At 35.7% G+C, this 16862-nt stretch overlaps 1 protein-coding gene across 4 annotated transcripts in view; it reads right to left on the reverse strand.

Annotated features, from left to right (window-relative positions):
* Crppa (CDP-L-ribitol pyrophosphorylase A) overlaps positions 1–16862 on the reverse strand; it is a 249539-nt gene that overhangs the window by 175884 nt on the left and 56793 nt on the right. For all 4 annotated transcript variants that reach the window (XM_010643342.2, XM_033757037.1, XM_019210534.2 and 1 more), the window contains exon 4: positions 5193–5297. In XM_010643342.2, coding sequence (XP_010641644.1) covers positions 5193–5297 — 105 coding nt within the window. The remainder of the gene's footprint in view (positions 1–5192; positions 5298–16862) is intronic.

Genomic DNA, 16862 nt, shown 5'->3' on the forward strand with positions numbered 1-16862 from the left:
TAGACCTCATATTACAGAAGGCTATAGTACATTTTTAAAAATGATATTAAGTAAAATAAGGTCATAGAAGCTCATCATTGTAGTACACGATTATAATGATAATCATCCAATTACCCATTGCAACAAATGTTCACCTAATCGGTACCTTATTGTACCTATTGTTTTTGGACTTTCTTTCTCTGGATTAGCTCATAACTGGATTTACAGAGATGCATTATTTAGATCAAGCAAACCAGAGCACTTCTACACAAACTGGATTCCTCTACTATACCTTTATTTGGCAAGTACATTCTGAACCAAAATTATACCTTACTCTCCAAAATCAAAGTAGCAGTGAATTTGGTAAGACACATAAAGGTTGCTCAAGAATTCAATCTATTGAAATTTCCGAATTTTCTCTAACACAAGTACATACCAACCAACATTACTGAATTCCGGAGCTAATTAGTGATCTACAATGTAATTCTGTTATCTGGAAAACAGATAATAGGAAACAGACATGCTATGCATTTTACCAAAAGTATTGATCTGATTTAGTCTTTCAACAATTATTTATCAAATGACTATGTTCTAGCCCTAGCTCTAAGTGCTCAGACCACAACAAGGAAAAGAGCAAGCAAAATCTTTAACCTGTAGAGACTGCAATTTAGTTAAGAACTTTTTTGTGTGAAATTGAGTAAAACTAGTTGAATGCTTTTTCTTGAAAATCTAAACTTAACTACATATCTGAAGTCATTTAAATTAGAAACTATCTCTATAATAACTGCCTGCTACATAAATCTACAACAGATATTAGCAGCCATTATTCATTTTTCTATCCCCTCCTCTCTTAAGAGATAAAACTATATTCTAAATCAAAATAGTATTATGAAAGTAACATTTTATTCATTTTTTAATTTTTATTTTTTTGGTTTTTGAGACAGGGTCTCACTGTGTAGCTGAGACTGACCTGGAACTCACTCTGTAGCCCGGGCTGGTCTCAAACTCACAGCGATCCTCTTGCCTCAGCCTCCTCAGTGCTGGGATTACAGGCATGCACCACACCAGGCTCTGAAAGTAACTTTTTAAAAGTAGAGCTTAATGCTGGATTTTTAAATTAATAGAAAAGCTATTCTCTAAAATGACCTACAGAACATAGGACTTAGAAAATTTTTGCATTGGAATTAGTCTTATTATTGAAATACACATTTTATTACCTAAAATTTTGCTCTCTTCTAATATTAATTATCTAAAATAGAAAAGCTCTTAAACGTATTATCACTGTCAACTTCATCCTATAGGACTGATAACCTCCATCACAATTCTCAAAAAAAAAATGATTTAGTGAGAATAAACTATAGAAAATATTTTTGAAAAACTTTGAAAGTATACAAATTTTGGAAGAACAGGCTTATTTTTTCCTAAATAAAAAAGTTGGTATACTTCAAAAAGAGTGTTACTGGAAAATGTTGTAATTCTAAATTGATGAGTTATTCATTTTTCTTTTACAGTAATATGGATTGTTCTTTCTTTAGTTTTAATTTTTAAAAGGGCATCCTAACAATCAGTTTTAAAGATGATTTTCTTCTGGCAGCATGATCTGTAGTTTTCCTTTGACTTTGCACAACACACTATTATGAAAAATACTACCAAAAAAGGAGGGGCGGGGATAGAATGTCAATTCTTTCATTGACTTCTTTTCAAACTGTGATAGCTAAAACCTTGAGGGCCACACCAAGACATCAAGAATGGCAACAGAGGACCGGGGATTTAGCTCAGCGGTTCGGTGGCCTGCCTCACAAGCGCAAGGACCTGAGTTCGATCCCCGGTACCAAAGCCCAACATCAGCCACTATCCTAATTCAGCTCAATTCTTGTCTATTTTGTTTGATTGGGTCTCTAGGCAGTAACTCATTGGAGTAATATGTTTAGCTGAAAGACAAAACTCAAGAGAAGAGAAACCAGAAGTTCACAGCTACAGACATAATTGTATTCTCATTACTAGGCCAGGACTCTCTCCGCTACCTCAAGGAATCATCCGACTCCAGCTGTGATGATTTAAACTGCATTTTGTTGTTTTCTCTCTCTCTCTACTGAGACACAAAACAGTAAAGCAGATCTTGCACGACAGAGCTGAGTTGAGTTGGCCAACACCTTCCTTCCCTGAGTAAGACTACATTTAACATTCTCTGACATCTCACCTCATAAGACAGTGAGTATGTAACTCTAACACTTAGACCTTTTTTTAAAAAGCTGCAAATCCTTATATTTTAAACCCATACAATGTTCATTATGCACATAGATGTTTTTGGAACTTTACTTCCATTTCATCACTTATGTACACCTAGAAAATGCACTTTTCTCAGATGGATAACTATATGAAAACCTTTAGGAAAGAAACAGTGTTACCATATTGTATTGTTGAGGTCAGAAACTAAACAATGATATTTTGTTTCTTTTGTTTTTAAACAAAGATGCCAGATCTAAAAAATGCAGACCTCATCAAAAGAAATCCTCAAATTGTTCATTTCACTAATATTGTGATAACAAAAACATTTCAGACTCCTCTCAAGTAGCATTTCCGGACAATGTAACATAGTCGTTTAATTTCTTCAGTAGCTTATAATAGGTTATAAATCTCATGCCTTGAAGATGGTTCTGACATGGAGAAACAAGTAGTCTGTTCAGTCAAGCCTGCACAGTGCAGTGAGTGGCCCAGCTAAGTATTTAAACTTAGGACAAAGTTTATTAGGACAAAATCATAGCACAACTATGAACTTAAATTCTTATGAAGACTACACAAAATTTTATCCCCGCCAAAAAAATGGTTACTGAGGCCTGTCACAGATGCCTAATCACAGGAAATCAGAGCAGAATGATTTCCAGAAGTGAATGCTGTACATTTTTGTGGTTGGTCATTCTAGGGAGCTGTTCACAAATTGTGACATAAAAAGAAAATGATGTTTTGTCAGACACTAGACTAGCCTGCAGAGGAAGCAGGCATCAACTCTGAATGCTTTCTGTATTAACTTCTATAAATTATGTCAAAAATATGTCAAATTCAAAAATATGTCTAACATTTCACCTAGAATTTCAGGTGGTGGTTAAAATAGTCCCCATGCATAACTTTCTAGTCACTGTTCCTCTGGTTTCTAATTGGTAGGCAAAGAGACAACTCCCTATTCTAGAACCTTCTCTAGCCTCACTATTTTAAAGTATGGGCTATTCTTGGTTACCTCAGAGGCAACTTTCATTCATTACATCTAACTTCCAAACCACATTTCAAGTACTTGGTCCTGCTTTCTGGATTCTGCAGCAGTTTTAGCAATGTAGCACATCTAAGAATAATTTCAAAGAGTAGATTTCACTGTTGCAGTTTAAGTAGCAATTAATATACTCTGCTCATAAAAGATAATATTACAAAAGTAAATTAAAAGTCTACAGACAAATTTTAAAGGTTACCAAAAAGAAGAGGGGCCAACAGCAAAGAAAATGGCACAATGACACAAGACAGGAGGGAGGAGAAGAAGATAGGAAATTTGGAATAACTCGGAACCTTTACTTTCACAATAATCTCATTTCACTCCAAAAAAAAAAAAAAACACACACACTTATGGTACATGAAAACACTTATACAGTGACCTGCAGGACACATTTTTCCCAATCCACTGCATCACAGGCCTTTTATTGTCCAACATCCCTTTGACATACATCATTAGTTTAACCTCACTCCTAGCAGGGAGGCTCTCGGACTCTGCTCCAGTTTGGGAAGAGATGCTATTCTCCCACCCACTGCAGGCCTAAGTATGTCACTCCTTGTGCACATGTCTTGCAAGGTTAATGTAAGAAATCAGTACAAACTGGGTGGCTTAAAGCAACAGAAATCCATTCTCTCACAGTTGTGGAAAGATCCAGGTCTGAAATCCAGGTGTAGGCAGATCCAGGCACCTTCTGATGCTTTAGGGAAGATCCTTTCCCAGCCTGATTCCTAAATTCTGGTAGGCCTTAGCATTCCGTGGCTCATAAATGTATCGCCTTAATCTCTGCCTTCAAGGTCATACAGCCTTCTTCTTCTTTCGGTGTCTCTTCTATTCTGACAAGGACACCAGTTGTGATGGGTTTAGGATCCACCCTACTTCCCTATGACCTCATCTTAATTTGATTACACCTGCAAAGACCTGCTTAACAAATAAGATCACACTAATAGTTGCCAGAGTTTATGACCCAAACATATGTTCTCTGGGGAGACAACTCAACTCCCATAATAGCATGTGCAAAAGTGACTCACCAAAGGAGCCAACAAAAGCACTGTGGACAGACCAGGCACATCACAATGCCCTGGCATTCAGCGCACAGAATGAGGAGGCACAGAGTGGAGATGCATCTGAGAAATAATTCTCTGTTGCCAGAGAGTAAGGAAATAAGTCCACTTTAAAATAAATAGCTTAGTGAAAAGAGAGTGAAATATTTAAAGTGCAATGTGATGTTTCCCTGTCAGCCACAGACTTCAGGGCTTTAAATGCTTAATGAAGGCTCAGAATACCCAAAGAGGTAAATAGTCATGCCTCCAAAGTCCAGTGAAGCCAGAGTATTGACAGGTGAGTAGCAGCACAGTGCCTGTTTTTCCACTTTTTTCAGGCCTTCAAATTAGGTCTAGTAGATAGACAAAGGAGTTATGCACCAGGATCTTTAACAAAACACTTAACTAGCAGTTGCCAAAATCCTCACAGTTCATCCTAGTAGTCTACTAGTAGTATAACAGAAGGATGTGATATGTATATATGGTGAGCAGTTTCCTTTGGAGCACACGATTAAATCCCAAAGATGAACAGCAATAACTGACTCATTCCAGAGGCAAGATGTCAAACATATCCCTAAATAGCCTCAGCAATGCCCATCAAGTGCAACTGAGACAAGCCCATGGAAGGCAGGTATAAAAAAACACAAACAAAATGAAAAAACACATTTGCTTGCTGGGCTGATAGCACATAGACATCCTTAAATGGGGAAAAAATACTGCATGGTATTTTTCTACTAAGCAATAATCCATGCATGTGAATAATTCAGGTAACTATACTTATACAGCTCAGGAAACCCAGTGGGACTCTTCTGACATCTTCTAAGCACTCTATCACTTTAGAGTGTAAGTGCATGTGCATACCCTCCCATGCACACACAAGCAGAGCAGAACCAGAACGAAGGACTTTCTCTTACCTTCCAGAGATCAGGAGATCCTTCTACAAGTTTGGCGTTTGTATGACAATATTTTAGAGCCAACTGCAAACACTCAGTTCCAAACTCCAGGTCATAGTCACTACACTAGTTTAAAAAGAAAAACAAAGAAAGGAAGTTAACAAATGACAATACTGTTCAAATAAAAACAGCCCTTTTATTTCATAAACAATTGCAGACACAAGAGGAACAGCCCAGAGAACTCACAGACCATTTAATAAGCCAATGATTACATTATAATATAAAGCAAAACAAAAGAGAGTGAAAAGGAATGTAGCAACCATCCCAACAGCTCCGAGTCCCCTCAATAGTTTCAGGTGACAGGTAAATGCAATATTTTATTTCCTTTGCTCAAAAGCTTTCTTTTCCTAAGCCCCTTACAAAATGCCAGAAGTTACAGCTGAGGAATTACTGTATGAAAACTCTTCATTTAAGAAATATATTCATTCGTAAAATCCAAATCCCGTATATTATATTTATACCTCAAGACATTTATAGGTTGCAGTTCTCTTATTCATTTTAATACTTAAAGCATCTATATATCCTCCTTAAAAGATTTACATATTGTTCCTGAATATGGAAAGTCAGTCTTTCATTGTGAGAAAAAAAAAAAAACATAAAGAATGGGGGAAGGGAATGAAAAAGAATTAAGTTGTGTTATGTGCATGCGCCAACTCCACACAAGGAATGTAACCGTTATGTACTACAAACATGCACTAAAACAACTCTAAAAAGTAAAGCGAGTTGGGGATGTACACCAGTGTGTCAACCCTGGGTTCAAGCCTCAGCATAAACCAAAAAAGAAAAAAAATCAACAAAATATAATTTGAAGCATTATATATGCATATAATTTTGATAGAATCCCAATTTGTGCTTTTGGCATCTGAGCTATGCTACCTACTAACATGTGATTCAGCTGCCTGAATAGTGAACAGAGTTCTCTCCTTGATTCATGGATAAATTCCAAAGATAACCAGCAATAACCATGACTTTTTCCCTCATTCCACTAAAAAGATAATGAATGCATTCCTTGATGACCTCAGAAGTCATATACATGGTTTAAAGAACCAAACATCCCCACAAGATTTTATGCACTTTGTCTTCCTGGAAGGCAGTCCTTATTCCTTCTTTTGACCAACTACTCTACTATTTATCTACACGTGCAACAGTCAACTTCTGCTGAGTAACAAACATAAAGAAAATCTCAATGGCATGTAGCAGCAGACTTAATTCTCACTCACATAGTTTTGTGGTGGCTGAAAATTCTGCTTCAGCCGAGGGCTGGGGAGCTCTGATCCATGTGTATGCCTGCCATGGACACTGGAGGAAATAACCAGAGTATGTTTTCTTATGGCAAAGCAACACAAAAGGACAAGCCCAACAGCACAAGTATGTTTTAAGGGTCAACCTATGTTACATCTGGTAAAATCCCACTGTCCAAAGCAAACCAGGCAGCCAAATCCAGAACAAGGATGAGAGAAATACTTTATCCAACAGGAGGCCATGATGAGGGTACAAAAATCGGACAATTTACAGAGGATGAAGCACCCAGCTCTGTAACTTGACTATCATACAACCCCTCTAAAGAATACTTTTCATACTGTCTCTTGATGTTTCTGTTTTGTTTAGAATCTGTAATTTGTCCTTTCCAAACTCACCACAGTACATACCCACACTTCCCATTCCCCATCATTTCAATATCATAATTTTCATTAAATTAATACTGTTTATATCCTTGACTATATGAACACCACTCAGCTGAATCAAATATTGTTAAAATCCTTTCTTGAATAACTCACTGTTTTCCATGGAATTGGAGCTTATCTTCTGTTTTGATGTGGTTAATTTCTATATGCTTATGATTCATTCAACACCAAACATTAGCTTTTCATCCAAATCTATTTTCAAGATGTTCTAACACATAAAACATTTCACTACTTTTATCTTTTTTAAAAAAATTTTACCACTGAAGTCTGCTAACGTTTTGCAATATGAACTGCCAGTCTCACAGCTACCAACCAAGAACTCTTTATACCACCAGCATGGGGATATTTCTTCACCTCTAATGTATCATGGGCTTTTAATCTGCGTATCCTATGTAATCGTCTTTCTTAACTGACTTGTTTTCCTAGAACAAACCCTCAAATAGCTTTCTATAGTGCAATTGTGTTGAAATGCTTATGGGAACTTCTGAGGTCAGTATTTAAGACTTTCTTCTTAAGAATAGACAGAATGCCCAAACAAAACTCTTTCAAGTCCCAGCCAGAAAAGAAAGCCAAGCCACCAAGATGGTCACAAAGAGCACTTTGCTCATATCTACCTCTCTTAAAATAGTCAGTCACAGCATACAGAAAGAGATTTAGAGATCAGACTGCCACTTAATCACCCTTTAACAAACACTACTGATCCATTCAGTTCCTGAGGTAGTTGGTGCTACGAGATCCTGAATTTTTAGAATTCTACAGCAAACTCTTTGCTTGCCTCACTATTTGCTTATAATTTGGCCTCCTCACATCTTCTGAGTCTGTCACTAGCAATACTCTTGCTTTCCAGTTTTTGCCAATGTCATCTCTATGATTTTTGTTCTTCAGTTTATGTCACTTTCTAGCAGCTTTAATGGAGGGTTGAGTAGCACGTGAAATCACATAAATCTCTTCCTAGAAATAGGAGTATGTACATTCTAATTAGACAAGTATTCCAAATTGCCTTCCATAAAGGTGTTTTCCACTGATATTCCCATAAGCAATGTAGGAAAACATGGCAGACCTTTTAATACGAGTTAAAATAATATGATTCACCGGGACTGATAAACCTATTCTGTGTATAATGCAAGATTTCCCTGGGAAGAGATTTACAACTTTCAAAGGTTTTGTAACACTAAAAGTTAGAAACCATTGTTTTGTCATAACCATGTAATGGTCTATGACTACAAGTAAACTGATTACCTATCCTTCCAACTTTAACATAATTCACAATACTATGTTGGCAAGGCAGCCTGGGAAGTTTGCTTAATAAGAAACCACATATACATTAGAGTGATACATAATCAAAGGCATGTATGCACAGGTTTCTCTTACTGCAGTTGTAGGGCTATGTTCAGAATATTTCAAGTAGAAACAAAAGACTATCTTACACTTAGGTAAACAATGAACACCTGCATTCAATTTATCATCTGAAAATCAAACCTAAAATATTTTGCATACATTTACATTGTTTGAATTATGCAATATATTTTAGAATTGCATGAGAGACCGTTGTCTAAGAAGCTTTGTTTTTATTATATATCAGATCATTTTATGAACAGAAAACCAAGTCAGACTAAGTCTGCATGAATCTAACAATATAGATAAAACCTCCGCTCTGTAACAAATAAAAACACTAATGATCTGGCAAAGGACAAGATTTCTTCTTTGAGTAGAAAAATTTTAATGAGCTTAAACAGAATTTCATTCACAGAATTCTTTTATATAACTATCAGTGGGGAAAAAATAAACTTACAATTAATTCAAATTTTTAACAGCCCTACCCAAACAAAATCCATTATGAACTCACAGACAACCCCATCATACCTGTCCGTTAAATATTACCTAGATTATGTGTGTGTCCAAATAGTTTAAGTGGATATATGAATTTCACCATTAAAATTGTGTTTCCAACCATTGCTACTGAACCACATAATCAAATATTGTCAAATGCTATAAAATGTAAGAATTTCAATGAGATGTTTTACTCTCTCTTTTCTTCTTTGATAAAGTAAACTGATCAAAAGTTTGGCAATAAGAGGAGAAAAAAGATAGTTCCATGAAACACACATTACTAGCTATGTATCATGTGATCTATCTAACACCAATGTAAACACTGAAGGAAAAGAATCAAAATATTGGATCACTATCCAAAACAAGTGATAAAGCCAAAATTCTTGAGAACAGTTACAAGCCTTTTGCAATAATCTCATATAGAGACTATAAGAATCTGAAATAATTCATAAGATACAGAGAAAAGAGGGCCCAGATTCAGAAATTATTTCAGTAACAATGGGAGTGGTCACATTATTAACCACATTGGATGATGTAGTCAAAAAAATGCATTGGTTAGGCTAGTGGGTCACATATGATTTAACAGTAGTTCATCTAGTAAAAAATTTTCACAGGCAGTTCAAGATATATGACCATTATGTATGGAAGAAAAATGAAAAGGAATGATTAAAAATTAGAAAACATTTACTCATTTAGTGAACAAATAATTCTGGAAAGTTTACTAAGCAATATAGTTGAGAAGGATGAGAAAGGTTACCAAAAAAACAAAACAAAACAAAAAACTTAAGATCACCACAATGGATGTATATTCATTCACACACTGGGGAAACTAAAGAAGAGTGGTCCAATGATTCTCTTCAGATCATGTCTTCTTAAAAAAAAAATACATTACACATTATACGGGAGATAAAATGAGTTTAGCATAAGCAATTAAAATTATAACAACCTGCTATAGAAGCTACTCCGAATACATCACAAGTGTTCTATTGACCACTTTCCCACTTTCTAGACAAACACCATTTTGCACACTTACTCCTCACACTAATGTTTAGTACCTTCTACCTTCTCTCTAGTTTTTGGTTCATATATTTTCAAACCTTTCTTGCAAGTCTTGCAGACTAGCTCCCACAGCGTCAACTCTTGACTAAAATATTTTCTCTGAAACAGGATGTAGGTCCCTTTGCTTTACAAATATCTTTTCTATGTCCTCTACAGTTTATGTTCTCCAGCATGAGAGATGTCATAACAAAAAAAATTAAATTTGCCTAAACAACGAGGTCATTAGGTGAATGCTAATCAAATACAGCTTCTCTACAATAAAACAGAATGAAATACAGATCTACCCAACAACATGAATGAATCTCAAAATTATGTTTTAAATAAACAAGCATAACAAAAAGATCACAAATTGATGGTTTCAGTTATATGACCTTCAAAAAAAGAAAACTACAAAACAGATTAATGGCTGCAAGGGCCTTCTGGTATAAAATCAACCCGACCTCAAAAGGGCACAAAGCAGCTTTTGTAGGGTGATGGAAACATTCTTTAGGTGGGTTGAGGTAAGGGTTACAGGAATGTGTAATTTTTTCAATACTCATTGAATAATTTGGATGAATTTTTATCTCATATAAATTATAAAAACCTTAAATTCAAAATAAAATAAAAATATTTATGTTTATGACAACAAAAACCAAGAACAAGCTACCTAATAATAAATAAATTTAACAAAAGAAGGATGAGACTATAAGGAGAAAATTAAAATTTCATTTAGGTCTTTAAAAACATCTTAAGAGAAATAATTGTCAGGCACAGATGCTATTTTTAGAAAGGTAACAGTTCCCAACTTGATCCATAAATAAATTGCAGATCAAAATAAACTGCCAACAATGCTTTTCATGAAACTTGATGAATTGCTCCTGAACTTTATATAACAAATAAAGTCCAAAATTATCACATTTTCCTTGACTGAGAAGTATCACTCAATAAGATGAAGCTTATTAATATTAAATGCTATAGTTGTACTGCCATTAAAATTATATATGATATGATGTTTATTAAATTATTTAATAATTATTACTGTATAAAATACTATAATGCTATAGAAATTAAGGTAGTCTAATAATTTAAAAAAAACAGCTCTTGGAATTTGACAGCAGAAAAGGATTCATATGTATATGAGCACCTGACGGGTGACATGGCTAAAATTATAGGTGAGTTGCACACTAAGAGTTATTCTGTGAATAGTAATGTTTTAAATGGTTATAGCTATAAAAATTAAAAATACAAAGAACATATACCAAAAAAATAGATTTTTTATGGCCTCAAAATAGAATTTCTTAAACAAGAAAGACAATCTCAACTATATTAGAATTAAGAAATTCTCTTCATCCAAAAACTCCAGAAAGCTTGGGAGAAGCCCGAATAAGAGAAGTATTTACGCCATCAATAGCAAATAATGTGCATCTAAATTATAAAAAGGACTCAAGAAATCAGTAAGAAGTCAATATGAAAACTGGCAAGGGATTTCACAAAAGAAAACACAAACTATTTACACACGTAAGAAATACAACATTACAGGGTCAGGGATTTATCTCAGTGGTTTTGGAGCCTGCCTCACAAGTACAAGGACCCAAGTTCAATCCCTGGTACAAAAAGAAAAAGAAAAAAGAAAGAAAGAAAAGAAATATAACATTACTAATAATCAGAAATATGCAAAATAAAACAACCAAGAGCTATCACTTAACATATTACTGGATTGAGAAAGATTTTAAAGGTGGTCCACATCAAATGTTGCATCTCAAGAAATGGGAGCTCTTACACCCAAGGCTTGGCATAGTAAGATATTACCACCACTTTGGAAAACATTTTGCTTTTCTAATAATTTAAATGTGCACATATTATATGACAAATTCCTCTCCTAAATATGTCTTCTAGGTACACAGTTCACAGAGGCCTTCCATGTGCAGCACCATTGTGGTTGATGGAATTTTCCCTGACCACCCATGCATATCAGTTGACTACATGACTGTGCGCTTCTAAAAATGGTGCTTTTTTTCCCCCTGCCCTTTGAGTATGGTCTACAATTTGCCTGGACAACAGAATGAAGCAGAACAACAGTGTGGCAGTCCTAAACCAAAAATTGAATGTATGTATGCACATAGGCTCTTGTGTCTCTGCTAGTTTCTATTTAAACATGATACTCTGGCTAGAAAGACATGGGCCTGAGCTGTCAAACTAACCATCCTTCTGGTAGGAAGAAGCACAACTAGCAGCAGATCCTATGAAATACATCATTTTTGTTTTAGGCCACTGGCTGAGTGGTTTCTAGTATTGAACAACTGAGCAGCAATAGAAAATGGATACGGATGTGAATATCTAGAAATCACTTATATAAGGTGATGACCCATGATGGGTTACATTGTATCCTAGCAAAAACATATGTAGAGATATTAACCTCTAGTATCTCAGAATATGAACTCATTGGAAACAGTTTTAACAGAGGCAATCAAGTCAAAATGAGGTCGTTGCAATGAGCCCTATTGTTATAAAAATGAGAAGCCATGGGCAAAGAGGAGACACCCAGGCAGAAGACAGCTGAGCAATTGCAATGATGCACCTTGAGCCAGGAAAGGGATGGACAACTGGAAAAATCCACACTGGAAAAGTTAAGTGAAGATTCAATCCTAGAGACCTAAGAAGAGTGCACGGCCCTACCAATACCATGATCTTGGACTTTCAGTTTCAAAAATGAGACCATAAAATCTTATTTTATTAACCTACTTCATTTTCAAACCTTTTTAGAGCAGTCCTAAGACATGCATCTTCAGTAAACAGACAATAACACCAAAACTTTACTTTTGCTTTTCCTTTAGAAACCTGGGATTTGGAAGCAAAGAAATTGAGAGAAAAAAATGTTGTCACATTTGAGGCATAATCTAAAAACACGGTGAATGTTTAAATTTTTTAAAAATCCTTACAGCAAAAGATACATTGCCATTAATGCTGTTTGAAATACTTCTTGCTTCAAACACACTCATCCCATTTATTCTTGCCTCTTTCTGCAGCAGTTGTGGAAATCCTCTTTTGTGTCCTTAGCTGCAGTCATGGCTGCGTTGATTTAAGGAGGAACCAGAAGTCATAAAGTGTCAGATCTGGTGAATACCATGGATGAAAACACAGCATAATGTTCTTATTGGAAGAAATTTCCATACAAGAGATGATGTGTGACAGAGTGGTGACATGATGGAGGATGAACCTATTTGGCCACAGGAAAGAGAACTGCTTTAGAAAGTGGCGAGAGTAATGCAGTAAGTGTTGGTGCCAAGTAAAGTGCAGTATTTGGCGGGGGTAGTGGCAATGCATCTTTTACCATAAAAAGTTTTCTAAGGTAAGCATTCATCCTATTTTTCATCACCTCTTATAGTAGCACAAGTATGGAAACAATACAGAGAATCCAGTATCTGACAACTTCGAAAAGAAAACTCACCCCCCATCTACCTAGCAAAAGATTCTCAAACTACAAAAAAAAAAAGAGAGAGAGAGAGAGAGAGAGAGAATAACCATGAAATCCAGAGCCTTGGGGTCCAAGCTCAGGGAACAGAACCAGAATTTAATTAAGGAACTGATGAGGTGAAGAAAACTTGACATTTTCCAGAAGAATTTTAACATTTCTATGGATCAGTGATTAGCATTTGCCTCCCATCCTTGCCCCATTTGAAGAGAATTCACTGTGATTCTTTCAAGTTCCATAACTTTAACGGTCTCTACACATAAAGATGCTACATTAGGATTCAGGATCTCCTACGAATCACGGCATTGTAGACCTTGAGCACAATGCTATGACTACATAAAAATTTAAGGGATCCTGGAATTCGAATGGCTAAGAGGGTAAACTATAGTAAATGTCACTAGGGAACCCAACTCCAAATACTTCCCCATGCGCATAGCCTCTGCCATGTAATTCTACATTTCTCCCCACTGAGCAGTGAAATCTGTTGATGTTGAGCTCGTTTGCTTAATTTACCTTAAGCAACAGAATGAAGCAGAAAAGAAAGGGCACCAGTTGCAACCTAGCCTTTAAGAAGCCTCGTATGATTTCCCCCTCTTGCACCTGTGCCATCTCCATAAGAACATGCTTTAACAGTCTATTTGTCAGAGAAAGATGACACAACGTGAAGAGAACTGTCCAGACCTGAGTGTAAAGCAGAGCTGCCTAGTCAAGTCCATTCTACTGAGCAAAGCCCCCGCTAACTCACAGAAGTTTGAGCATAGACAGTTTTCTTTAAGCAACTGTCTTCCTGGATGGTTTTATTATACAACTTGAATAACAAGAGGAAACTGATACAAGTGTTGAAAAGATGTTTCATATTAGCCACAAAAAAAATTTAGTGAAGAAACAATTCCCAGTATATTAATGCAATCAAAGGTAATGAACTGCAAACATACATGATTAGGATTACTAACAAAATAATTATGCAAAAAATATTAGTATGAAATGGAATACACTCAGCCATAAAGAATGAGAAATTAGATTCATTCATAGGAAATGGATACATATTGAGGATATACTCCTAAGTGAAATAAATAAGTCACATGTGTAAATACTGAATAGTTTCTCTGGTGTGAAAAACTATAATAGTACATAAGATCCTAATGAAATAATTGACAATGTGAAATAGGAAGAAAAGGGCTAAAGATGTAGGGAAAGTGGGAACAGTAGGGGAAAGGGAATAAGGGAAAAGAAAAAAATATGAGAAAATGAAAACATGAGAACAAAGAGTTTGTAAATCGGGAGGGGAGGAGGGGGTGAAGGGAGGGCAGGGACAAGGGGAAAAATGAGAACCAAGACCTGTCATGTAAAGGTACAAGATCCCAACAATGAATGTAACTGTACTGTATACCTAAAATGTACCAATAAACTCAATGAGAAAAAAAAACACCAAAATTAACAATTTTAGAAACACCCACATATGTGGTAAAATAATACCAAGGCAATGAATTTATTAACAAAAATGAAGGACGATAATAGGAAAGAACAGGATATAATCAGAAGTGTGCATGCAAACAGAAAGGAGAATACAGAGGATATTACATACCATACTGATGATATTGGTGATTGCAATGATCACCATGAAAACTGGATGAACATAAAATTAAATACCCACTATTTGTCTTCAGTCTTAAGTACTTTCTCATCGCTAAGATGCAATATCCAACACCCACAAGTTAAAGGAGAAAAGGTTTGTTTTGGCTCACCAAGCCAGGGTGGCATGGCACAGGAGAAAGAGTACATGTCATGGCCATCAGAAAGTAGCAAGACTTCCTTCTTCTTTCCCTTTTTAGTCCAACAAAGTTACAAGCCTATTGGTTGGTATCACCCACACCCAGGTCTCCCCTCTTCAGTAAATCCTTCATCCCAACTCAGAATTAGCCCTAAATTGATCAGTGGGCTAATCCAAAATCACACACCCATGATCCAGTCACTCCCCAAAGTCCCACCTATGATCACATGAGGTTTGGTGGTGACATCTAAATATATTATATAGTAAATATAATAAATATAAAATATAATATCTTTGGATCAATTCAACAAATGTATATAATACATACTTAGGAATATGTCATATCATATAAATTTATACACAACTGAATACAAAGGCCTTCAAAAGACTGATGAGGAGGCATTTAGTCATTATAGGCCATCACTATCTAAGGACACTGGGAAGGCAGCCAGGAACAACGGGATTGCAGTAGTTCTTCTCCAATAAGTAATCATCTATTCTGAAAAACTTCTTAAGATTACACAGCACCAAGAAAAAATATGCCGAATCAACAGTTTACAGCCATACCACCCTGAAGCACCTGATTTCCTCTGATCTCGGAAAAAAGGAAATCAGTAGTAACAAGAGAGACACAAAGACAAAGCCAGTATTGACAGACAACAAAGATCTACCGAAGTAATGACTGTACCACCACTAACAAAAGAAATCAGATATAATAGCACAGAATAAATTAAATAACTAAAAATTCATAAAGGTTAATAGTGATGATAGCAAAAATCAAAAATTGCCCTTTGCAGAAAACTGCAGGGATCTGGAGATCATAATGTTGAGCAAAATAAGCCAGATTCACAAAGACACATATCAGATGTTCTCCCTAATATGTGTAATCTAAAAAAAAGGTGACAAGAAAAGAAAACAAAGAGGAATAGAGGGAAGGGCAGGAGGAGGAAGACAAGGGGGTGCTAAGAGCCAGTAACAGGGTGGATGAATATGACCAAACTACATTACACATTGAAAACCCCAAAGTGGGAAATTATAGGAGATTGTGTGGCAAGAGGATGATAAGGGGATGATTAAAGTACATAATGTACCTGCAAAAATCTGCCCAAGTGAAACCCATTGATCTGTATATCCAATATGAACTAATAAAAAAAATGAGGGGAAAAAGCAAGTGTTTTCCTTCTTATTTCTTGCCATTCCTTCTCCACTCCTGTTCCATAGGTTCTAAGTGGTCTGTTGCTGAGGAACTATCCTCAGGACAGCTTGTTGTTGGTTAGTGATTTATATTAAAGTGAGCTGACTGACAAAGTCAAATAAACCATGTGCCATCTGCAAGGAACTTGTACTACAACATAATGAAAGAATTTCTCCAATCTTCTTCAGCTAGAGATCTAGAGAAACTAAGGGTCAAATTAGAGGTAGATAAAAATTGTAAATTAAGGAGATGGGAAGTGAAAAAACAGATTATTCACATAAAGAATTACAAACTCTAGAAATAAGTCTTAACTTGCTAATTACCAATCAATTCTGTTTTTCTAATATACTAGTCTTTCTTGGAAAACTTTGAGTCTCTGTTCCTTGGAAACATAAGAGCTACTCTAGAAGATTCCATGGGTATTGGGAAATTCCAGGCATGATAATGATTGTGAATAGAGGCAATGGTTTAAAAAATCTCCAGTAGAGTGCTGTACAAGTATGACAGTATTGCTAAGGACCATTTATAAATTTGTCAAATAACCAAAAACATTTTCCACACCAAAATGACAAGGAGTCATCACATTAAAACTCTATGAAAGTGTTGGCTACATACCCCATTAACAGGATATAAGAAATCT

This window comes from Fukomys damarensis, unplaced genomic scaffold (genome assembly GCF_012274545.1).
Source record: "Fukomys damarensis isolate Sample0158 unplaced genomic scaffold, DMR_v1.0_HiC HiC_scaffold_4, whole genome shotgun sequence".
Taxonomy (NCBI): Eukaryota; Metazoa; Chordata; class Mammalia; order Rodentia; family Bathyergidae; genus Fukomys; species Fukomys damarensis.